The sequence below is a fragment of the Varroa jacobsoni genome, unplaced genomic scaffold (assembly GCF_002532875.2).
Source record: "Varroa jacobsoni isolate VJ856 unplaced genomic scaffold, vjacob_1.0 scaffold_936, whole genome shotgun sequence".
NCBI classification, from domain to species: Eukaryota; Metazoa; Arthropoda; class Arachnida; order Mesostigmata; family Varroidae; genus Varroa; species Varroa jacobsoni.
In genome coordinates this window covers 324,818-349,800 of record NW_019213838.1, presented here as the reverse complement: position 1 = coordinate 349,800, position 24,983 = coordinate 324,818, and the positions used below count along the sequence as shown (strand labels likewise).

The 24,983-nt window shown below is 42.6% G+C and overlaps 2 protein-coding genes and 1 long non-coding RNA gene across 3 annotated transcripts in view; 2 read left to right on the top strand and 1 right to left on the bottom strand.

Moving 5' to 3' along the window:
• LOC111265139 (neuronal acetylcholine receptor subunit alpha-7) overlaps positions 1–24,983 on the top strand; it is a 98,035-nt gene that overhangs the window by 8,296 nt on the left and 64,756 nt on the right. The gene's annotated exons all lie outside the window — the stretch shown is intronic.
• LOC147752856 (uncharacterized) lies at positions 1,285–24,166 on the bottom strand. The gene is made up of 4 exons (XR_015312956.1): positions 24,012–24,166; positions 20,073–20,173; positions 12,236–12,304; positions 1,285–2,043 (listed from the first exon to the last, which is right to left on the bottom strand). It is a non-coding gene; the product is annotated as an uncharacterized LOC147752856 (long non-coding RNA).
• On the top strand, positions 5,790–9,787 carry LOC111265138 (polycystin-2-like protein 1). The gene has a single exon (XM_022841555.2). The coding sequence runs from the start codon at positions 6,012–6,014 to the stop codon at positions 8,361–8,363; it is 2,352 nt and encodes a 783-aa protein (XP_022697290.1). The 5' UTR covers positions 5,790–6,011; the 3' UTR covers positions 8,364–9,787.

Sequence of the window (24,983 nt, the reverse complement as noted above, 5' to 3'; positions counted from 1 at the left end):
AACAATCATTCAGTACGATATGTGTGTGGCGAATCGATATTTATTTACTGTATGTTACGCGCGCCCAGATTGATGGTAAAAAAAACGTTTTTTGTTACCAAAAAGTTCAAAGGCTCCGAGTCGCCAGCAGGAGATGAAGAAGTGCTGTTTTCGAACTAAATTCCTGTTCGTGGCAGAATCACGGCACAAACCCCTGCACCTTTTCGTTTTCTCTATCTTTAGTTTCATTTGCCAGACGCTCTACCGGTAGAGCTAGCATACCTATTATTCTTATCTTGGTAATCAAGTTTTCATATGGGCAAAAGCCTAGGTGTAGGTGTAAGCATATATTATATATACATCTCTGCAAGTGCGTAAAAACCCAGTCACCTTTCCTCGAATCTGTTTTAGAAGTCGCAGTAGATCATACACAGCACAAGACACTCGGAAGGCCTGTCAGTATATTGAATGCGTAGGTAAATATCAGGCATCTCTTAGTTTTATAATTCGTACTACCGAGACGATTCTTCAAACGAAGAAACCGAAGATAACTGCCGCCAAGTTCAAATAAACAAAATATATGGTCGTATCTCTGCGTCTGGATGCGAAGTGTAGACAGCTTATAAGCGTTACCTGTAGATAGTAATTCTTTGATTCGACTCAATAAATAGTAACATTCGCAGCCCCTCGGACGAAGCTATTGCCACCATAAATGCACGGAAGCAAAGAGTGCTATTACTATTACCTAGATTTACTTTAATAATCGGTGTACAAATGAATTTTTTTCATATTTATTGCCGCTGGACTCGTCTTCACTGAAGTAATATGCCGACTTCTGCATTGCATGACCGCTCACTACTAACGCTTTAAATTAACGCTGTTTGTGTAGCAAGACGTGTGATAATACAGATCTGAAGATACAACGCAAGGCCAACTTGATCATTAACTAGTCTCTATTTTGCCTATTAGCGTTAGACATCGGCTGAAATCCGGTGTCGAAGTCTTCCATTTCACACTGGTCCGTTATCTACTATAGGGCCTAATCAGGTGAACACAATCCAGTTGGTATTATCTTCAGGGTACCTTCTAATGCTGCAAAAATCCACATCGGTTATGATAAGGCGTGGTAGGCTTCTGTACATTTGCTGTTATTGTTTGAAAAATGGAAAATGTAAAAAATTAATTATTGTGAGTACACGTCGCACATGCTCAAGTATAATGGATAAAAAAAAAATGGGTTCTTTTGGCAATAAATGCAAAAAACATTCTGTCTCAAAACTCAAAGAAAAATATCTTTACGTAATATTTTACTGGCAAAAAAAAAACATATTTTTATATTTATATCAGTATCTCTCATGTGGCGATACTGCAAGCAATATATGAAAAACACGGGTTCAAGCATCCCGGTGACGCTCGTGACTCTGCAATACGTAAATGTGCAGCTGACGTTAATACGTACGATGCCACATTTGAAATGCTGTACATCTTGAGCTTTTCCTGTCTACTGTCTACCCAAAAAGTTCCACTGAATATTCTGCAGCTTTTTATGCTTCAGCTGCTAATATTTCTACCAACATCCTATCACGCTTCTGTCACAGATACTATTAGCATAAAACGAAGCGTTTACGCTGAGAACGGATGCTGGTCTTCGTCTGCATCGTACCCAACATACACGAGTCTCAAAAGTTGCCATAGATTGTGTAGAAGTTTGTTAGAGGCAAGGCTCGTTTCTTTAGCGAGGTTGTTTAATGGTTTCTACATAGCAGCAATAGCAGCAAGCCAGCCAAACTGGTAACCAGGTCCAGCCTCTAATGAAGTGGGATTCTTCTCTTTGATGAGGCAAACTTGTCTGCTTCGCCTCAGTCGAGTACGCTGTCACTCTGGTTGTCCAGGCTCTCGGGAGTCATCCATCGCCGTCTTCGCCTTGTCCTGGTTCTTTCCGGATGACGGCTAGGGTCTGCTCAGTCTTCGCCGGTATCAAATCAGTGCTTTGAAAGCAATGCCAATTTCGCTCTCCTATCTTTTGAAACTCAGTGGCTTTCAGCTCAGCAACGGGTCTCAAACCTGAGAGGATGAGAGATAATGGATGTATCATATTTAGAAGATTTAACATTAGAACGTAGGCAACAGAGTGGTTACTACGCCACAATACACGGCTCTTAAACAGTCCAGTCTGATTCAGTTTCATTGGGCACTGCTGGTGTGGCTGAACTTTCAGTTGAGAAACCATCACTAATCAAACGAATCAGTATCAGAATAGCTTTCGGTAACTGCATTGTCAATATGTTAGCGAATATTATTTATATGTTATAGTTATTTATAAGGCTTTCGTTGAGCCAGTTGTTAGCTAACTTTTTAGTTAACATTCACCAGAAGAGCTTTTGAAAAGTTGTTCCCAACGACCACGATAGCTGGCTTCAGAATATACTTGCATCAGAGATATCGATTGACGGTTACATGATAGCAAAAAAAAATCATCCCCCGGCTGTCTTGGATTGCATACTACCGCCGAAACAGAATTTGTCATGTAGAACTACCACGATTTAAACACCGCAGCCTTGCTACTATTTCCACTTGAAACAGCATCAATTTCGTATTTCTTACTTTGGCTGCTCTTGGCTTTCTTTCGTTGCTTTAGGTGTCTTTGTTTACCATGATGGCTAAATGCACTCGCAAAGAATAAAAAATTGCTTGCCCTACCTCGGGTTGGAAAACAACAGGGGCGAGGACTTAGGCAGCCCGCATCTAGTAATAGCTCCGCAGAAAACATAGTGCCGAAGAGAAGGCATGAGTTCAAACACAACTTCGGTATATCGTTAGAAGCAATATCCGTTGGCGTCGAAAACGATGCTTGAGTGGGTCAGCTATTACTGCTGCTGCTGTGGGAGGACTGAAAAACCAAAAGAGAGGCACATTTGGCAAATCTACGGAGAGTCGGCAAAGGCAAGTAGACCGTCACGCCTTGCTATTGGCAAACAAAGTCAGGAGACTTTGAGACGGGCTGTATATAGCAGACTATGGTTCGACTGAAGTCAAGTGCCCGAGCTAGTATGCTACCTGATCTAGCTCGTAAATATTTCAAAACAGCAGCGAAGGGTTCGCGGGCCGAGAGTAGCGCCGGAGAGCGAATCGCGCGGAGGGGGGGGGGGGGGGGGGGTAAAGGCGCATACTGCGACGGTGCGTTAAAGCGCGGCTTTGCCAGGCCCTATTCCTAAGCTCTTTTCTTTTGAGGATATCCGCCAAGGGGAATCTCGGCCAGGCGGAACGAACCCAGAGAAGACACAGAAGAGATTTAGAATAGTTTGGATTTGCAAAGGAGGTAGGATGAGAGCGGTGGCAGGCGGTCGGATAGTGCAGTTTGGGGGGAACGCAGTTGCAGCTATGCCTCTACTGCTGCTACTTTGAAAGTTACAAAGCTCACTCAGCGACCACATTACGATCAAGCTTTGGTACCTACTAGTTCGTCGGCTAACGACGAAAAACACACCAAACGCGTGGGAGAACTAGATTGATTTGGGGGACAGCGACAGCTGCCATCCGACACGAGCTGAAGCCTGCTTCCGTCTGCAAACGGACAGATAAAGAGGGCTTGAATCTTGTTAAGCTACATGAATGCCTTATTCGAGCGGCCTCATCAACTCCGGTCAAGCTGCCGAGCTAGAACCCTGTAGGCGACTTTGAGCTAAGTTCTAAAATAGGTTAGTTCGCTGCGCCATGGTATATATGGGCAGTTGTATAGAAGAAATACAGAATTTGGTGTGAATATACATTGTACATGCAAAACAACGAGGAAATAGAAGCGAAAACTGCTGGCCATTTTTAAAAAGTTCCTACAATTCTAGTTAAAAGTAGCTTATGTTATAGTACATCATAATAATGGGAAGTGAGTACCAGATCAATAAAAGGCTATTTCACTTATTTCAATTTTGCTGCAGTAGGCAACACTTGATAGATATAATTTATGAGTAATATATGATTAGCTAGTTTAGCCCTAATTAATGTGGTTATTTCCTTGACGACAAACGCTGCACTTTGAACTACAACAGCATATGATCCGTAATAATAGTCTGTGTCCTAGGCATAAATAGGCGAATTTTCGATCGCGCGTTACGGGACACGGTGTGACGCAGGGTGTCCCTTCGAGTCGTGTGAACTAGATTGTAGTAACGAATAGAAATTGCAGTCCCGCCTGATCCAGCACATTGGTCATGAAGAGATCGAAAAGCCGAATAGAACGCCGTCAAACAATGCTGTATGGTCAATCACTCCGTCCGCAGAGATTGTCGGAATATATCGACATTGTAGAAGTTCAGGAAAACATCAGTCTAACCAGCCATGGCAAACAGGCAGTTTCTTCCTTATCGAGGAAAACCAAATAGCCAGGGACTACTGCGTCTCTGTTAGCAAGCTATGGCAAACAATCCTACGTGTCGTCGTGGGCTTTGGCCCACACCTACCTGAGAGTCGAATAGAATTTCGCTGTTCCGTATTGTTGTCGTTGTTGTCCTGAGTTGGCCGAGCGACCTGATTACTAGTGCGTCCCTGTAAACGTTTAGGCTTAGGGGTGTGTCACATAGGCGACTAAGCTGAAGTACTGACTGGCCAGTAACGAGTCGTTGTCTATTCTTCGCATAAAACTGTACGTAAACGCCCACCGTGTTACATAGGACTAATACGACAGTGTATGTTCCCCAGATGCCGCGCAATCGTGATAAACAGCTAGCAGCTAACTACCGATCAGAAATGGACCTGCCAGTACCGCTAAGAGCTGGACACTGAGCAACTGACTGACCTATACGGTCGAAAGCACATCGCGTCGAAGCGTAGCGTCTCGTACGGCAGACAACCTCTACTAGAACTATGCTGGACCTCTTCCTCCATAACAATGAGCATAATAAACCGTTAGCCTATACACGATTGCTATAGCCTTCAGGGCCAACTACCAGCAGTTGCTTTGCTATACGTTAGTCAGTTTATGTGCACTGTTTCGTCCAAATGAAGTGTGGAGAATTCGGTTGCTTGTTATGATGATGGTGCTAGAGAGGTATGAAGTAAGCGAAGCGGCTCACTATTACTACTCTTATTGTTATTCGCGTAGATTTTCCTGTACAGCATCAAAGTGGAATCTCAAAAGTAAACAATGTGGAAAAAAATGTCTACGGAATCTATCATTGATATGTGTTGTCGAGAAGAATCGGAGAGAATCACTTTAGGATCTGCCATTCAACGTATTGCATCGCGCTTACGATTCAGATACTTTACGAAGCGCTTTGAGCACTGCTAGTTTGTCTTTGGCTTCAGGGATTATTTTCATGTCTCTCCTTCAGTTCTACTGATGAATTCATTAATCACCGTCTCTTAGTGTACTGCAACTTGGACGCTTCCGAAAAGCTACCCAAACGGCTTGATAATGCCCTTTTACACTGATAAGCGCCTGCTCCATTCCTTGAAACAAATCAGGTCTAATGATGAAGATTATATTGAATGCCTCCTGCTTCTAGACATATCGTGGACGAGAGGCTCGATTAGTGTGACCCATAGGAGCGCGTAGTAGATCTCGCTCGGGCCAGCTGGCTGGTCACAGGGTAAAGGTACCACGAGAGGTTCGAGGTGTGTTTAATACACCATGTATACCCATATACGAATATTATAGCCGATTAAATGGCTGTGTTTTGCTGGCCGCAGTTTCCAATCGCATCTAGTTCTCGAATACAAGCAAGAACCGGTAATGAGGGGGAGACCAAGCAAACCATTCGCGGTTGGTTGATTCTGTATCTCACTGTTCACTTCTGATTGACCTCTCCTTGCCAGTGGCGGACGTGCAACAGTGATCCCGTGACGTCGACGGCTGTCCAGCCAATGGTAAGCGAATGCAGCGTGCGTGACGGCCGTGAGAGATACCAGTCGATAGTAAAATTACGCAGATGCCATTGGTGCCGAGAACTCCTACCGATCGGACCTCGCGACAATCCAACACCCAACAACGAGCGAAAACCTAGTCAAAACTAAGCGTTGCCTCAGGACCTTCCGCAATGTACGGCGGCCCCGAGAGTGACCATATTAGCTATGGCAAACCGGCCAGCGGTATTCGGCCGATAACAGGCCAACAAGCGCGTTCGGCCTGGAAAAATAACAGGCCCCGTTCCAAAGATCTTGAAGGAACGCTCGGCAGCGGATATGACGAGATTGTCGATGATCGCAGCGAGGTGTTCGCCGAGCCGCCCAAAGGATGCTTCAAAACCATCCGCTCGCTATGGGCAACACGCCAAATGGTCGCAGACACATCGGACAAGGACTGGCTCGTAAAGACCACCTTACGTGAACTCTTCATCTACATTTGTTTCTTGTGCATTTTGTGCATTCTGACGTTTGGTATGATGAGTCCGACAATGTACTATCAGACCAAAGTTCTCAATGATCTGTTCCTTGATTCGAGTTTTAAAGACAACTCTGGCAGTCTGAGAGGCTCGACAAACCTCGACAACTTTTGGCAGTTCGTTGATGACGTGTTGATTAACTCGTTGTACTGGGACACCTGGTATAACAATCAGTCATTGGTAAGGGATGACAAAAACATTCTCTATGAAAATCGCATGCTTGGATCGCCTCGTTTCCGCCAGCTACGTGTGCGTAACAATTCGTGCAATGTCCACAGCAACTTTAAGAAAGTCATCTCGCAGTGCTATGACAATTATTCACCATTCTTCGAAGACACTGAACCGTACGGCCTTATGAACGGCTCGGCCTGGACCTACCACAAGGAGAAGGAGTTAGATGGTTACGATCACTGGGGCCTGCTCTACCGATACAGCGGTGCCGGTTACTACTCAGACATCGGCACGACAAAAGAGCAGGCCCTAGCGTCCATTCTGGAGTTAAAGGACAACCTTTGGATTAACCGGGGCACCAGGGTTGTGTTTATCGACTTCACCGTCTACAACGCTAATGTGAATTTGTTTTGTGTCGTCAAGCTTGTATTCGAGTTTCCAGCTACCGGAGGCATGGTCCCGTCATGGAGTTTCCGCACAGTAAAACTTCTACGATATGTCTCCACCGGGGATTACATGATCCTCGGTTGTGAGTTCTTATTCCTGCTCTACATCTTTTATTACGTCATCGAAGAGTTTTTGGAGATCAAGGCTAATCGGACGGCCTACTTTAAGTCAATCTGGAACATCCTCGACATTTTAGTAATCATAATTTCAGGTGTGTGTATCGTTTTCTCTATATACCGCACGATAATGGTGAATTCGTTACTTGTCGACCTGCTCAAAAAACCAGACGAATATGCCGACTTCGGTAAACTGGGTTTCTACCAATTCCAGTTTAACAACGCAGTCGCAATGGCAGTATTCTTCGCTTGGATCAAGATTTTCAAGTACATCTCTTTCAACAAAACCATGACACAGCTCTCGTCGACGCTGTCACGCTGTTCAAAGGACGTCGCCGGCTTCTCGGTAATGTTCTTCATCGTTTTCTTCGCGTTTGCCCAGCTCGGCTATTTATTGTTCGGCACCCAGATCAAGGGGTTCAGCAACTTTATCAACGCCGTATTCACCCTTCTGCGATTGATTCTCGGCGACTTCGATTTTGAGGAGCTCGAACAGGCCAACCGTGTGCTCGGACCAATCTATTTCCTCTCGTATGTGTTCTTTGTGTTCTTTGTTCTTTTAAACATGTTTTTAGCAATCATCAACGATACATATGCCGAAGTAAAAGTAGAAATCGCTCAGCAGAAAAATGAGTTCGAAATTGTCGACTACTTCAAAAAGGGATATAACAACTTCCTTACGAAAATAGGTAAACGGGATCAGATCGTCGACATTCAGAACGCGATGCGTATGGCCGATACCGACAATGATAATAAATTGACCTTTGAAGAAGTACGAAAGAGCCTTCGCGGCCAGAACTACAGCGATACCGAAATCGAAATGCTGTTCGCCAAATACGATATCGATGGAAACCGAGAGCTCAACGAGCAAGAGGTCAAAGCGATGATGGCACATCTCGAAGGCCAGAAGAACCTACTTGACCAGGAGATTGAAAATGAGCAGAAAAGTATCATACCAGATGCTTCGTCAGGTGGTGGAGGCTTGGATGGCGCAAGCCTCGAAGAGATCACCGTTTTGGTGAAACGCGTCGACCGCATGGAGCACTCGATCGCACAGATCGTCAACAAGATCGACGCGGTCCTGCGCGGCATGGAGGAGATGGAAAACAAGAAAAAACGCCGTAGAGACGGCATGTCCAAGATCCTTGACACAATCTCCGAGGCGGACATCGACGAAAAGGAGAAGCGACTTCGCATGGAGAAACTCGTAAAAGAAGAACTACTTCGAACCGATTCGGAGTCATCTCTTAAGGATCCCACGAACAATCTTTAGAATAGTAAATGATGATGACAAACCGGAACATGTGGTTTGAATAGTCCGACATTCTATATAAATCCTATTATAAACATAGACGCCCTTGAAAGGCCCATTATAAGCAGTCAATAGGACGACCTATCACTTATCACAAGGGATTCACATGATAAAGACAAGTGATTACGCTATACATGGTAAGAACCTTTGATGTCCGTCGCATGTTCAGACGCCTATTCCATATGACTACACTATTAATGTTTCATGATAATGTTACAATAAACGGATCAGTACTGATCTCAAGGTCAATGACTCAAGCCAACAAGCCAACCAAGTAGAATAAATCGATTTTTTTTTTTGTTAAAATCGACACTGCTATCGAATGCATGTTTTATTAATATCGTTACTATTATATCATACATACATACTTCTATATAGACATACATGCATATATATATAGAGAGAGAGAGAAAAAAAATAGAGATGACGTTTACATAGTACCCACGTTATCATAATGATTACAAATAATTCTTACCAAAATCATATACTCCTGATGGTGACAGTGATGATCAATGCTTAAGTACTGTATAAACTACGGAGTGAGCCGGCGTAAAACGCAGCAGAACCACAACTGAAGTTATAACTTAATGGTCGTGCTGTTTAAGTAATATTATTTTCCTTCGCCAGTAACATTGATACAATATGCTTGAATCAATGAATATATATATATATATATATAAATATAGGAAAACACAATATATGAATATTCTATACTATTCAACTATACTATATGAATATTCTATAGTTTATATAAATATATTTACTAACTATATCGTTTGACTGATACTATGAATCGTAAAACCACACAACGCATAATAGACAGATAGACAAGTTGTCCAATAGAACTTCCATCCAAACTTCCAAAGCAAGGCAGGCGTTCTACAGCATGTAACAGTAATTAACTAACCTATTATCGTACAATATATATATATATAGCAAACGCAAACATCTATACACAACAGTTCAAGCAATATACTATCGTATTTAGAAAACGAGCATTATTCCGATAGGGAAACAAAATAACCTAAAGCGATCGTAGTGCTGAGATGATGAATTACGTCTACAGATGGGGTCTTTGCCATAGTCGACCTAACATCATTCCATGATATCTAGCGAATAATGAAAACAATGCTGGAAAGCAAATATCATACACCTATACGTGCATCGATCTATTAAATAAAAGAGAGTCCTATTTTCTGAACGGCGGCTAACCTCGTACAGCGATACCTAGAGTGGATTTTGCCGCCCGAGATACTGGCAAGCAACGGTCCCGTGATGTACGGGTAACATGATTCATCACTGTGTCAGACAATAAACTGTGCCATTGAAATGGCGCAAGTAATGCGCAAAGCACGAGACGCAACACCAATTGTATTCTAACTTAACTTGGTGAATTTTCTTTGTTTCCAAAGGGGTTCTTTACACGGTTGCCGCCTCGTGAGGGGCTTGTTGTTTCAGGGCGGACAAACCACGTACTTTTGTGTATAGCCCGGTTTCGGTAAACACAAGATTGACTATGCCAGATTCAAATTGAGCATAACTAACTTCACTTCTAGCGACTTTGAAAGAAGATTTAGAGGAGAGATCGACGGCTGCGTCAGAGGTCGGAACGTTTCGGAAGTGGAATTCAAACGATTTTGGCTTGTATCGCTACTTTTCGTGACTTCCGGATTTCTTTCAGCACCTTCCAAAGCATTAAAATAGGTTTAGACGACGCTTCGTGCCATGGCGGAGACTGACCAATCTGCACCGCACAACGGCGTAGGCGATGCTAGTTTAATAGTAACAACAATCATAACAGCCTTAGGCTACACGATGATGTCGTGATGGCCGCTAGCGGCACTAACCAAATATCATTCCACATGGCAAAGTTCAATTGTGCGTGATGGCTGTGCCGTGGTTGGCGCCATAATGTTACCTCCCGGAACCCCGACACTACCGGGCCATTGTTATATATATAATACACACATTGTTATGTGACACACAAGTACAAGCCTTGGTGAACGGTACATTTTCCTTACACTCTAACCCGTCATCCAGGATGCAATGGTAGTTGATGATGTATAGCGCATTTTTTTGACTAGAATTAGACTACAAGAGCAGCATGCGACGACGGGCCGATGATGAGGCGTGCCAATGCTTCTCCAAATGACACCACCGTTTCTACTTTGGCTGACTGGAACAAGAGTCACTTATGATCAAGCTATATTTCCTAGCCTTAGCCTAGTTACTCTATGTCGTCCTAGGGCTTGAACTCCAGGAGGTATCTGCCGTTGCCGTCAGCAGTGACGGCTTCTACTGATGTGAAGTGGCCTTTTCAAGCAGAACGTTTTTCTCTTACTCAGCGTGATCGTTCAGTTTTAGCAACGGTGCTGTACAGCAGTTTCTTGCGTTTCGTCGCAGACCGTTCACCTCCTCACTCCAATACATTTTCGTTTCTTTCTTTGCATCCTTACAATAAGTCATTCGTCCATTTCGGCAGGCCGAACGGGTTCAAGTGTTTCTCTCAAAGACGCGTGGGCGGCCGCGTCAACAGCATGGGCAATTCCGAGCTGGGTACAAGCTACAGCTCTCTGAGTAGTCAAATAGAAACCCTGTCTAGTATGGGTGCCATGGGGTTTTTGTGAGTCCTGGCAGAGTGCGGTGCCGCCGACGTTTTCTCCCACTACGATGCAGTTGCCCCCAGGCGGACCGACCTGATGAGAGCTTCCACGCAGTAGAAGGACAAATTGCTTGATGCAGGAAAGCACGGGAACTACTACTTCGCATAGTTGCTTCCAGAGGACTACAAACAGCGAGCGTATAATTGCTACGTAGTTCCGGCGGCGAGAGTGAATGCAAATACAAGCAAGGAGGGCGACGGATTCGCTTTGTTCGCTGTTAACGTGACTGTCAAGAATGGAACACCCGCCAGGCGGTGAAATCAAGAGACAGCTCGGATGAAGCCTAAGCCGTAGTGTCGGCAGCAGTAGTAGTTGCCCCGCGGAAGCTAGGGCAGCCATTGCAAGTTTCGTTGAACGCCACGGCTTGACGAACAAACGGCAGCCATCTTCTGACCAGACCCTTCAAGCGCGCTCAGCTATTGCTGCCAATACAATCGGCTCAGCAATGAGAATCCCGAACGGTTAAACAACCGATAGCACCTCGAGACGCCTAGGTTAGTTTTACATGGCTCTGAGAACGCAGGTCATAATGGCTAGTCGGCCCTCGCGAGCTTGTGTAGTATGATTGAACAACACGGTGTGATACGAGCTATTGAAAGAACATAGAGGCTAGCGACGATAGCACTGGCGCCAACAACCACAGCGCAGAAAACGAGGCGAGGATATATTGTTAAATGCACCTTCGTTACTTGCGCTGCCGAGTACCACACCGACCTCTTTCCGGGTAGCCATAAGCAAACTTCTAGGGTCAAGTCCCCTAATGTTTTCTCTTCCTCTCTCACATGTTTTCTTACTGATGATGGGCCCACTCTAAAGGCGAACAGGCACAGTAGGGACAATTACGGTGTTAAATATATTCTTCATGGAGAAGCTACATCTAAGAGCGCAGTTAGGTGCTAGATGCACAAACGAGCACATTTTGGAAAAAGGAGCAAAAGCTGACGGTATTGAGCATAGCTCGTCTGGTGAGTTATATTATAATTTACATGTCACCATGAACAAATCTGCATATGTGTTCAGTTCGGTAGTTGCAACGTAAATAACCGGATTGAGGGAAGTTTTTTTTTTTTTTGAAAAACATTGCCCTCTCGTATATTTAGCATTGATGATCGTATATATAGGATAATATGTTAAACATATCTATGAAGCTCAAATGAGCACGGTACGTACCGGGCGCAGTTTCTTTCACACAACACCGGTTCTTCGATTACCAGCGACGATAGGAGGCAACATCAAAGTCTGAAAGGAAGCCATTTGTTAACAGATGTGCTCTAGTCGATAGCTATGGCGGGGCGTGGCCTGTTAACACATAAGCGGAAAGCTAAAGTATCATTGGGACGGAAAAATGATAGAAGTGACTTCCATTCAGCACCAACGTTACCAGTTAAATTCTCGAATACTGTTTTAACTTCTTTCGAGGCTGGTACAAGTGCTAAAAAGGCACAGATTGTGTACAAATAAAGGCTATTTGTACCACGTCACAAAGTGGCAGACACTATGTTTTTAACTTGACGAGATCGAGACGCATTCATAATACAAGGTAAGGTAAGACTAAAGCGTAAAAAATAGTCCTCAACCTAGTCGTTTTTTCGACAAACACCAGCTGTTATTATCTAGCTGTTACGTAGAACTGCATGGCACTTCCTCAAAGTATAAGGCATCCAGAGAGCACGTATATAATGCGGCTTGATGAGCCTCCCATCTCACACAACGGTGACGGAATTGTTCCGATCAATCTGACCGATTTAGATGGCAGTAGCAATTATAACAGTAGCAATAGCAGTAGCTTAGCAGAGTGTGTCTCCTGGCCACAGTGTGTATTAATACGTGGTAAAATACTTCGATATGGTGAAAGGGATTGTCGACTTGGCTGTCCACTGTTAAACCGGCCGGGCGAACTCGTCACCGATACTAGACCAGCTAGCTTCGGAAGTCGGTGTGCCCAAGGAGTAGATTTTATAGACGTCGTGCGTGTTAGTTATTTACCCTGATCCTCCGTTGGGCCTCTTGTCCCCGCTTAAGAGAAGTCAACAAAAATTCGACGTAGGCGTGGTAAGCAATAAGCTAACTAATCGCAGGACTTGATGCTGTAGGAAGGTAATGCGTCGATGGGCGAATGGAAAAAGCTCAGAGGTCAGATGTGGCTAGCGTTTTGTCTTTTTGCTGACGTGGACCAATGAACCATCTAGAGCTGAAATAAGCAGCAAGTTCGGGAAGCTCCAATAGCCTCAACTGCGGTATCGATAGAATCTGAGCAACTTTCAACATAATAGATAAGTTCAGAACGAACTGGACCATATCAATGGCTTACCTGGTCGGCGAAGGGGGAACTTTTTGAGAAAAAAAATTAGGGCAACCGTGATCGTAGGAGAATCGCGGTAACCGGGTCATGAATTCAAAATTCCTGTTTCAGGTGTAAGGTCTCTGTTCAAAAAATTTACCTCTACTATTTGACAGAAGAGCAAAGGGAATGGAAGGAGACGGAAGAAAGTAGGGGTAGTCATGGTTTATGAAGTCGCTTTCATGTTGAGTCAATCTGCCGTCCCCCCACACAATAATGGAATGTCACGAAGTCAAGTAAGCATGCTGAGCCTAAATGGACCAAAAAAAAAAAGAGTTCCAAGCATTCCGTGACAATAAAAGCGGGCTCTTCATTTAAAGAGCTGTATGATAGGCAGCAATGTGCATCGCCTCGTCACGGGAATTACAAGGCTCTTGTTTCTGGTGAGTGACTAGGGATGCAAGCAAAGTTAATGACGCTGGCTGATAAGGGACAGGTCATTTAAAGTGCCTCAATGATTCCCCGTTGTTAATACCTTAGAAGTTTTTACGAATTTGACGATTTGTTGCTAGTTTTAAATAGACCGTATTACTACTGTATGGTTCATAGCTGTCATTTATGAGGCTTATTACACCGTTGACCTGCGCCAATTTTCCCCGCCAAACATTGTCTGCCTTATTTTGCACGTTCTTTCCAACACAACTCTAAAGCTAGAAAGTTTGGACGCTACCGGATAAACATGACCTCGTTGTGTCTACACGACCTCCCCTATACTTAGAGCCTTTTCCTTAGAAAAAAAATACCGGAAAAGAGCTTTGGGTTTTTTATTTATACATTGGTTTGTCGACAGTTTTGCACCGGACTTGAAGCAAGTATTCTCATATATTTGAACGTAATACTACCAAACGGAATTTTGATCGATATCCTTCTAGCTTATTCCTAGCAATATCATAATTTTCGACTTTGTCACCAGCGGCTTTTACCTACCGCCTCTATTGAAAGTGAATTAATTAATTAAGAGGGAGTTCTGCAGGGACTGAAGCAGATGATAGTCTTTTATTGCAATATCCGGGTTGTATGGCGTATGCATAAATTTCCCATCTTAGTCCTCTCAATTTTTGCCAGTTAGTTAAAAATGGAGGCGGCAGCAACAGCAGTTCGTAATAAACTATATCTTTCCAATCCCACTAAACACGTAGCATAATCTCCAGTTGCCGTCAATGCGGACTTTATCACAAATCATGGATCTTTGCCCCGCTCTCCCCCCCCCCCCCTTTGCACATTAGTAGCTTATGTAATCGACCTTCCATTACCTGCTATGAACCGTTTGAAAAATAAATTGATTTTGTTGCGTAGCTGCGTATTTTGAGCTTCGTAGATGAAAATACGATGCGTAAGTTCTTTTTCTTCATGTTAAATTTAAATTAAAACTAAATTAAGTTTCGAGCTTCTTAGTATAGCCAGCTTTGTTCTAATAATTTAGAACTATTTGGTGACCATATGTTGCCATAATCGATTTTTACAATATTTTCATTATTTTATTATATTTCTTTATAACTGGCCGATCACTACAAGGGGTATATTTTACATGGAAGTTTCCAAAACGAAAGCAATAGAACCACTTTCGGGCCGTATCCTCCGACTGACCACCAATAGCACTGTGGACCCAAGCGACAATTGTTTGTCCGTAATAAAATGTGGCAGAAATTTTACTAAGATTTAAAATGTTTTATTTTATGTCTTCACAAAGGCATCCTCTACTGCTATTAGCTCTTAACTGAATTATGTGTGTGCGCTGAGATATATGACTTTAAAGCTACCTAGCTCAAAAACAATCAGTACTTTCGGCCAACCCAATAAAGTGTGGCATATAAATTGACACAGATATGGTCTGATTATTTATCGTAATGGCATGCGTTCATTCGCCATTGCTGACCCGAACAGATTCGTCATAGTAGAAGATGATGCGCCGCTTTTACTGAACTGAGCTCCAGTCCCCTCGCCCATAAAAAATAAGAAAATATTTTTACATAAACTCGACAATGTACGTTACCACCAATTTTCCTATGGCTTTTCAACATTCGAGGAACATTTCTATGGATCAAAATGCCCTCTTGGATAAAGCTGGACTTTGGCACAAAAATGACACAAGAAGATATCCACTGTCTCTAAGATCGTTCAGATAAGCTCTAACGGTTAATCTTTGCGAGATTTTTGGCGCGCTTTTGCACCATCTGGAGCTCTTGTCCGTTTCGAATCCCTGCATTTGTGGGATTTCCGGCAGCCTAAAATTTGTTCCGTTGAAATTTTTGTATACTGCGTATCTAACCGAAATTTTACCGAGTTTAGATCTGCCAATAACGCTTAACGGACAGTTGCTATTGAACTACTATTTGCCAACTGAAGAAACCTTCCTTTGAAAACGATTAGTTAATAGTTTAGGTTCCGAACAGAAGCTGTAATTGAGAGGATTAGTCCTTGCGTTGTACACTAGATATAGTACTTTTAGCGCGTGTAAAATTTTATACTCTTCATATATATATATATATATATATATGTATATATATATGTATATATATATGTGGAACCAAAGAACAACGGCGAGGTGCAACTTGATGGCAACATTGTAGAGTAAACGAAATCATACGCGGCTTGGTGGAAGCTGTTTAATGCGGAATGAACGAAGCGAGGAGCCTTGAATTTAACAGTAGGAAACTGAAAAAGTGGATCAAGGACATAGAGCATGAGATAACCAAGAATGAATGGCCTAACGGCCAAGTAGTGCGGTGAGTCAGGGAATAACTCAGGGCCTGGTGCGTTACAATCAAGAAGCTATAAAGACCAGCACGTGACAGGATTTGCTAAGAACCGGGAGAAAACTTGCATCTCGTACGGGCCAAGCGAGCATTGATGAAATTGGAATGAAGCTCGATTCTGAAGTGTTTCGGCAGACTTACGTCGGGCGCTCAAGTCGGTCCCTTTGTTAACGTTACTGCAGTAGCGCAAGTTTAGCGCACTCTAGCTGCTCAAGCGATCAGGTGCCAATGCCAAAAAAATAGCATCTGTTCGGATGAAGACAATAACAACCATCAGTAGGAATTCAATCCTATTGCCTCGCATCCGTTATCATCTAGCAGCTAACCTCTTAACTCAAGTACTATTCTGCTCATTATCAGTCGTGTTTCCGGTTCCTATATGGTAACGAAGATAAGCTTTCAGACAGAAAATCCATGAAACAAGGCCGTCTGTAGAGAGGTACAATGATGAGTCGGAGGAATTGACAAACAAACAAGAGACGAAATCTAGAGGTCATACAAACAAGTTACCAACATGCGTGTACCAGGACTGACCCTAGACGATCGAACAGTGCTATACGACAAGTCGAGTGCCTCCCCGGGTGACAGCCATAAGAATAATATGAGACCGTGGGGGACCGCCAAAGAACGTCGATCCGTAGACGTTCATTGCTCATCAAGTCAATAGAGTTAAAGATGACATACCATACCATCCAGAAAGGGGGAAGGGGCACTGAATGTTTGCTTATCTCGCGGAACACACGATTGAGGTACTTCTGCAGCGGCTTTGATTACGATAAGGGCCTGATAAGACAAAAGTAGGAAAAAAAGAGAATTTGAAGAAAACATGGAGGTCAGTGATATGTATGTCATTCACGATTAAGGGCACAAACTATGGTTTTGTCCTCAAAATTAGTAATTTCCAATTAACGCTGATACCGGCGGTTATAGTGGATGGACACCGAGATGTCGCAGATTCCAGGATGACTCGGACGTTACTTAGAGTAAACCTGCTGAAAAGACTTCGACATGGTATAAAAGGCTATTCGTTGTAACAAAAATTTTGCCTGTTGCCCGAATCCCTCTTCCAACCTCGCATATCTCCCCAAAATAAAATAATGACAAAGTGAGCAGTAGCCGGGCGGTGATGGAAAAAGGGGTGGATGAGCAGTTGAAACAGTCGAAAAAGTTGGGATGCTCGCAAATGAGGCGGAAAAATGTGCGTGGACGGAGCTTCGCCTGTCACCGCTATGAACGCTATGCTTATCTGACCCTCTTATTTTGTACCGACTTGTTCTCTTACCCTTAATCTCGTAACCGGCTTGGCCCGATCAAAAAAACGGTCAGAAACAGTTCGATGGACGCAACACGCCGGCGTCATTGTAATGGTGGCTGATTATCCCAATTCCTCTGTCTTTGTTTCCCATCCCCTCATAATATTAAGTCCTCCTTCTTAGATGATTTCGGACTTGCTAGAGCCACCAAAACGGTGTGCTGAACAATGCCCAGACATCGATGTTACACCTCTTTCAATTGCTATAGCTTGATTGGTAGAAGTGGGTGTCGGGACAATTTTTTTGACACGGATTTGTATCGGCTACCGCCACCTATCCGGTGGTCAACTCAACGGATCGAAGCACATCGAAATATTACTCTGATTATTAGTACCGGCAGCTACTGAAATAAGGCTAGCAATAGTAGTTGGGGGGCTGGCAATGTGCTAATACTAAAATGGAGAAATTAAATAAAGCCCAGCTGGCGGCATACGAGGTAAAAGATGTACACAAAGTCAATGCTACCAACGGCCATTGAACTAGTCATGAACACGATCAATGCGTTTAGACAGTCTATGCAACTCGACAACAACTATGCCGGCCACCTAAAAACAACTTACAAGTTCAGATTTATTGGTGCTAAAATCATCCATTATACGAATGAAGAGACATTACGCGGATTAATGAACACACCTGTTTTCTTAAATACATCAACAGCCTTAACATTAAAAAGATTTTTCTTTGAATGGAAACTATCAAACGGGCTTCATTTGTTTATCCGAGCCAGCACGAAGGTACCAGCGTTTCATCTACGAATGAACTATTACAAAACGTACTTAGCCAAATTACCTCTAGCCGATCATACGTAGTGCTAGTGTGATAGTGACCTATCATTCCGTCCCTTGAGATTATCGTTCGCTTTTATATCGGCATGCTTGCAATAAACGACAATCCAAAGACAGACTGAGAGATCTAAATATATAAACACTCTTAGTATTAATAAGGCTTTCCTATGAATGGAACCTGTCAAACAGGTTTTATTTGTGCATTCAAACCGGCACGAAGGTGCCAGTGTTTTGTCTACGAATGAACTACTACAAAACGTACTTAGCCAAATTGCGTCTAACCGACCACACGTTGTGCTAGTGTGACGGTAACCTATCCATGGATTTACCTTTCGTCCCTTGAGATTACCATTCATTTTTATACTGGCATGCCAGCAATAAACGACTGACCAATGACGGACTAAGAGATCGCAGTGCATTTCTTTATATCGCTTATCGGCTGATTGATGACGCTACCATATGCCTTGTATGACGTCGGTCGTAAAAACCAAGCGTTATCAATGATCGTTGTGAAAGTGCATGGCGTATAGCGGTTCAATTGGCGATCGGTAGCATTAAACCTATGTCTGATGTGCGTGGTCTAGTAGTAATCGGAACATTATCTGTGTGAGGATTATGAGCAGCCTTCGCGAGGGCAATTCATCTGATGCAGGTCCTGATACAGCGAGAAATTCGATCGGATCTGCTCTCTAAAGGAGCATTGAAGACTCTAAAACGAGAAATGCTGGCGTGACAATAGCACAAATGAGTCAAATAAAGGGGGTACATGAACGAGAACACACAAATCGGGTCTCCGACCACACTGCTTTTCCCGTAAGGCCTTTAAAGAGATGAGTCCGTTGGCAGATAGAAGCTAACGGAGATGGACGGGAGTAAGTGTTAATGGGAGATTCTTATCCATCTATTACCTATGTGAGCAACAGAGCAAATACGTTTGTTCACCATGCCGCCATCGCCGTTAGAGAAGCGGCCGAGCGCGCTTCTCAATCAAAATTTGATGCTCTCTATTGCGTTAGTGTCAACTATTACCGCCGTCTTTTTAACCAGTTGTAAGACCACCTGAACAGCTAAGACATCAGCTGTATGTATGTCAAGAGTGATATGCGTCCAGCTGCGGCGCTATGCGTTTGATGAAAGCCAGTAATAACGCCCAGGAACGACGGTATGGCCGGATCCAAGCTTCCTGTATACCGTGGCTCGAGTAGCACTCATAGATAGAACATAATAATGTAGTATACGTGTAATTTCGCTGATGCTTTACGAGAGACAATACAGGCAGGTTTAGTGAGAGTAACTTGTCCCCTTGATAGTTTAGTGGCTAACGCATCTGCTTACTAATTTTAAGGGACACGTTGCGGTCTAGGTCCGAATCCGGGCATAAACACACACCGCTTCGTGCTGGGAGCCAGCCAGCCAGCCAGTCAGTCAGCCAGCCAGCAATAGGACAGAATGTCTAACGGCGATATTAGACGAACAGTTCGAAACACAGGGAAAGAGCGCCTTGGAAGCTGTCAGCAGCATCGAAACAAGCCAAATAGGCACCCGAACGATTAGGACAGGAGATGTTGATACCAATATGGAAACGATGTAGTAAACATGCGTATAAACACTATTCGAAGCCCCATGCAGTCTAAACTTTAACTACTATATAAGTGAGTTAAACTATCCGATAATATTTGGCAAGGCCAACATTTATATTTTCACTGTAGAATATCCATTAACTAGTAGAATTTCGGGCATGCGTTAACTTCAATTATCCGATTTATTTATTTATTAGGCGATTTAGAAGGGAGGTTAACCCCACAAACTTACCTAGCATTATAGTGATGCAGGTATCTAACAATCCAGCAGTCAGCATTCGCTCTCCTTGTCCTAAGAGGCCATCCCCAAAGCCTTAAAGCGATGTGTATTTTCTAAGTCATTACACGGCAAACGAATATTTATTTTTTTGTGATTAGTCAACCAATAGACGTTTTTCAAGCAAGCGGCAGGATAATATATGAAAAAATACAAAGTTACAAGGCATGTTTTTGCAGATCGAATAACATTAACTGCTTCAAACACATTATGTACCATTGTGTACTGTTATTACCGAACAAATTTAGCCACTCCATTTGTTTGGCCGACTTCTATATCATTCGCTGTTTATACGTTATAAAATACATATATGAAACGGTAGGGTAAAAAACGGGATCGTAGTTTTAAACAATGGCTATATTATGGCTACAAGCTTAATGGCCTGGGAATCTGATTAAGACACCCGATAGCTTCACTATCCGATCTCCGTCCACTGAATGTTGGTCGCCAATGGAATCATAGTGATGATGGGGAACTTTATCGGCCCTGCGGCCCAGTTCTGCACACGTTTTTGTGCAGCACCACCCCCTCTCCTGACTCATACCCCTAGGGTTCGACCCAGCTGCCAGACGCGCGCTCTGCCAACGATTTTAGCGTACCGAATGCACTGCAATCGGCTGGCCTATAACGTGGCTTATAGCCGAAGTCGGAGAAGCATCTCCCTGAATGTCATTTACTCCCCGATGTCGGCTTCAACCCCGGTGTCGTCGAAATTCCGACGCAAAAGGATTTATCGATTATAATTAGGTTTTTTAGGCTCAGCCATGACTACGATACGCTTAATCGGATCAGATTAAATCATAGGTGCGGACAACCGTAATGCTAGGAAGCTCGCAATGCATGAAGACTATCCAGTAAAAGCAGGGCCGACGGAATCAACCATGGCGGTGGCCATCGTCTCGTTTACGTTGCGTGTCATGAAAGGCACCATCAGACGCAGGACACTTGGTGAGGCTGCGCGGAGAATATCGGGTCAATCAACACTGAACTATGCTTGCTGTAAAATTTGTTAGGAGAGAATGAGCAGGAATTACGAGTGCTTGCTACAGTCATTATGTGCTCATGCTGTTGTTAGTTGAATTATGGTCATCGTGGCAACTTAACCGATGGAGTAGGTAGATCCTATTTGGTCGTAACGGAATGAACATTGATGCTCGTTTTTCGCAAAACTCCATTTTTGACTTCATCTCGTCAATATAGCCGCTCGCGATATGTAACTTTTTAACAAAATACCACATTGGCTTCTATGTTCCATTGAACAATAAAACTTCAGACCGGCTGGTAACGTACTTCGAAAATAGCCAAACAGGAACGCATAGTTAGTTATAAGAAGTTTCACTGCGTTGAATGTATGTTCGTCAATAATAGCAGACTACCGATTGAGTGACTTGTTACTTCGCCTTCGCGGCCGACAAGGAATCCCATCGCCGTAACACGTTTTGCGCTACATCCGTTAAATGGTGTATCACAAAATGTAACGAACATATCGGATCAGGCAGAAAGCGCTTTGGTCAGACACCTTTAATGGCGAACTAAAGCCACAAATAAAGATTCTAATTAGCTTGTAAAACCTATTAACTAAAACTAGTTAACTTTAAAGCTATCGTTTTGTTGATATTGTCCAAACGTTAAAAAAAAAAACGTTACTTGATTTTTTTCGTGTCAATAACACCAGACTAAATAGGCCGATCAATAGTTTGCTGTCGGATAGAAAAAGCTTTCGAAGAATCAAGGCTGTTTCGGATACGTTGTTGATTTAGGGTACGTTCACTTGTTTGAAATAGCTTATATACGGTAAAAGCCCAAACTGCTAGTGTTAGAGTACTGCCACAAGCGACTGCTATTGACGCTGACTGGTTCCAGCCACTGATACACTTTTAGCTGCAAAAACGCCGGTATCTTGCCTGACGACTAGAGTGTGCCCACGTTATTTTCGAGATTTGTACAAACATTTCAATTATTTCTTATAAGACTAAGGTCTATCATTGAAAAACGTTTTTCAGATGGCCATGCTCGTATCAGACGGGCCGTTCTGATCCGTTGATCGACCGGATCAGTTCTTGCGATTTTTTGTTACAAGGACGCCAACTGTGAATATATTTTCGGTTTTGTTGATCTTTATAATGCATATATAGTGGTTACATTAATAACTAAGTCATAGTTGTCCACACGAAATTTGCACCCGTGTAAAACGGTTTGTAGGTACATGCTTTTCAATTCTCTCCAAATCAACATCGTCAATAGCAAAGATAGGTACGTTTCTTCCGTCTACCTCATATTAGGCTTGGTCTGCGTTGAGCAACGAAAATGGTTATGGACCAAGATGACCGGCATAGTATAGACTAGTTGATGATTAATGGCCGGCAGACTACCATTCCATTAGAAATGTCGCTGAATTCTGTCGTACACTTTTACCTAGAGAGTGTACCCACCATATATTTTTAAATAATTATTGTTAGAAACAACAGACACGTATATAGTTTATATACATATCTATATATAGTGTACTATACATTGTTTACTATATATATATATATATATATATATATATATGTGTGTGTGTGTGTAGAATAACAGAATTAATTTGAACAGAGCAATCAAATAGAGAAGCAATACCAATTATAAAGGGAACATTGACAAAAACTAATTCTTCTCGAAGATAATAACAGTAATTTACTGGCCTCTAACACGTTGGCGCTGTATCTTTCTATTCGCTGTGTGTCTTTAAAGGATGAAAAGAACCAGGTTATAACGAGCAACCTTTGGTTAAAGATGGTAAGCGGTTAGCTTCACTATATTGTCGCCTGCCTAATTATCAAATGAAAGTTGTTACAAACGCCTGTCTACAAGCAACTGTCTAATATGTTAGTCGTCTAGTTCCTCATCGATTCGATAAAAACGAAAGCACAAGGTTGTTGAGCGCATAATTTGACATAATTTTAATACAAATACGGTTATGGACCGATTAGCCGGCATCACCGTATTAAATTCGTGTCCAATTCCCGCTGTGTAGAACTAAACTTAAATTGACTGGCCGGGTGCCAATCCTACGCAACTAAATAAAACCAAAAGTCGTAATATTGCTGTTGGAACGAACACTAAACGTTTTTACTATCCTTCTTAGAGATTCCTGTTCCTTTTAAATTAAATGTATGTCTATTCGTAGCATTCACATGTGGCCGTTAGAGAATTCGTTTTCCTCGGTGTCGGACAAACCCATTGCCAGTGTCACTCTCTGGTCTATTTTTCTCTATCTTTCCCTAGTCAGCCTGTAAACATGCATTCTATATTGTATTATACTTAATACATCCGTAACTAAAACGAACGCAAGCGTCTTTCCTTCGGTTTTTTCCTCTAAATTTTTCATTAAAAACTCTTAAATGTTGCATATTGATCATATATATATATATATATGTACACTCGTGTGTTTGTGTGTATGTATAGCGATCGAAACAGATTACAATTGGCCAAACGTATTTCTACAATGTTTTGAAAAATTGTACGAAAAAGCGTAATAGTTACATCGTCCTTGTGATGCCCCTGAACACTGCGTCGGACCAAATCAAAAAGCATGGATATAATTATGTTGGTTACGCAAATAATTATGTACAGGGTGATACAGTGGGCTTACAGTTAGGAACGACGTAAGTTTAAAGTTAGAAATTAATATCGTGCTTGCAATTTGCAAAAAGCAGTTGGAATCTGCAGTATCTGATTAACGTCCTTCTAAGTTAAAGGCTTATTTTTCTTGGTAAAATCTTGCGTCATACTCTACTCTAAGTCTACCTTGGTTCGACCCTGTACGTCGAAACAAGTCAGTCGTGTCCGTAAAGGACTCTGGAAACTGACCAACAAAATTATCGTGCTCTTATTGTCGATCAGCATTTTTCATACCTTTAATTTGCGTACGTAAAATCGAAGAGAGCCAATAACAGGACAGGAACGCACATTCGCAAACCCTTCGAGGCACTTGCACGTTTTGCACGACATGTACGTAAATGTTGAATCTAAACATTTCTGCGAAACGCCTTTACATCGAGTCATCTTCTGGCATGATTCGATCGACAAGGGAAGCCAGAAAGCGAAATCGTTCTTTTCGTTTAATGACGTTAATATTTAATAGTAAATCCTTTTGTGTGTGCTTTTTTTTTTACTATAGGATACACTATCTTTTCGAAATGGTCGAGTCTCTGTGAATAACGTTCGACTAGTTTACATGTATGTCTTTTGTTCGTTCGGGGTCAGAGCGAGGGAAGACTACCCCATCCTATACATTAATTGCTATTATATACTTATCTCCGTTGAAAAATATTGTTTTCGATACTATTTGCAGTGCACTTGTTTTTGTCATGTTTTTTTTTTAATAATTATTTCATGTATATCGATAGAGATGCGTGCAAATGCGTTCGTTGACAGATTCTCTGCTTGGTTAGCTTCCATGTTGGAATCTTGACAAAACCCAGTAAATATGCTTATCTATGAGATTGAGTTGGAAGCCAATTTAAGATCAGTTTAAGTTTGTAACCTATTGTGAGATTCGAGCGTAACAGCATGTGTTGAAACTTAGGAGATATCTATTCAGTTCTATTTAACGTACCGAGTTTTACGTCCGGAGTTACGTCTCGCATTATATCAGGGTGCGACTTCGCCTTTGAAGTAAAATCCTGAACTGATCAGTAATTAGAATTTCCATGAAATGGTTCATTTGTTGAAGGAACCATAGTAACCACCAATTTTCTTTTTCCATTCTTTGACTACTCTGATTACCTTACGGATTTCGCTGTGCTTGTCAGAGAGTCGATCGATCAGCGATCCAACGGACGCACTTGTAAACACTAAATACGTGAATTAATATAAACTTTATAT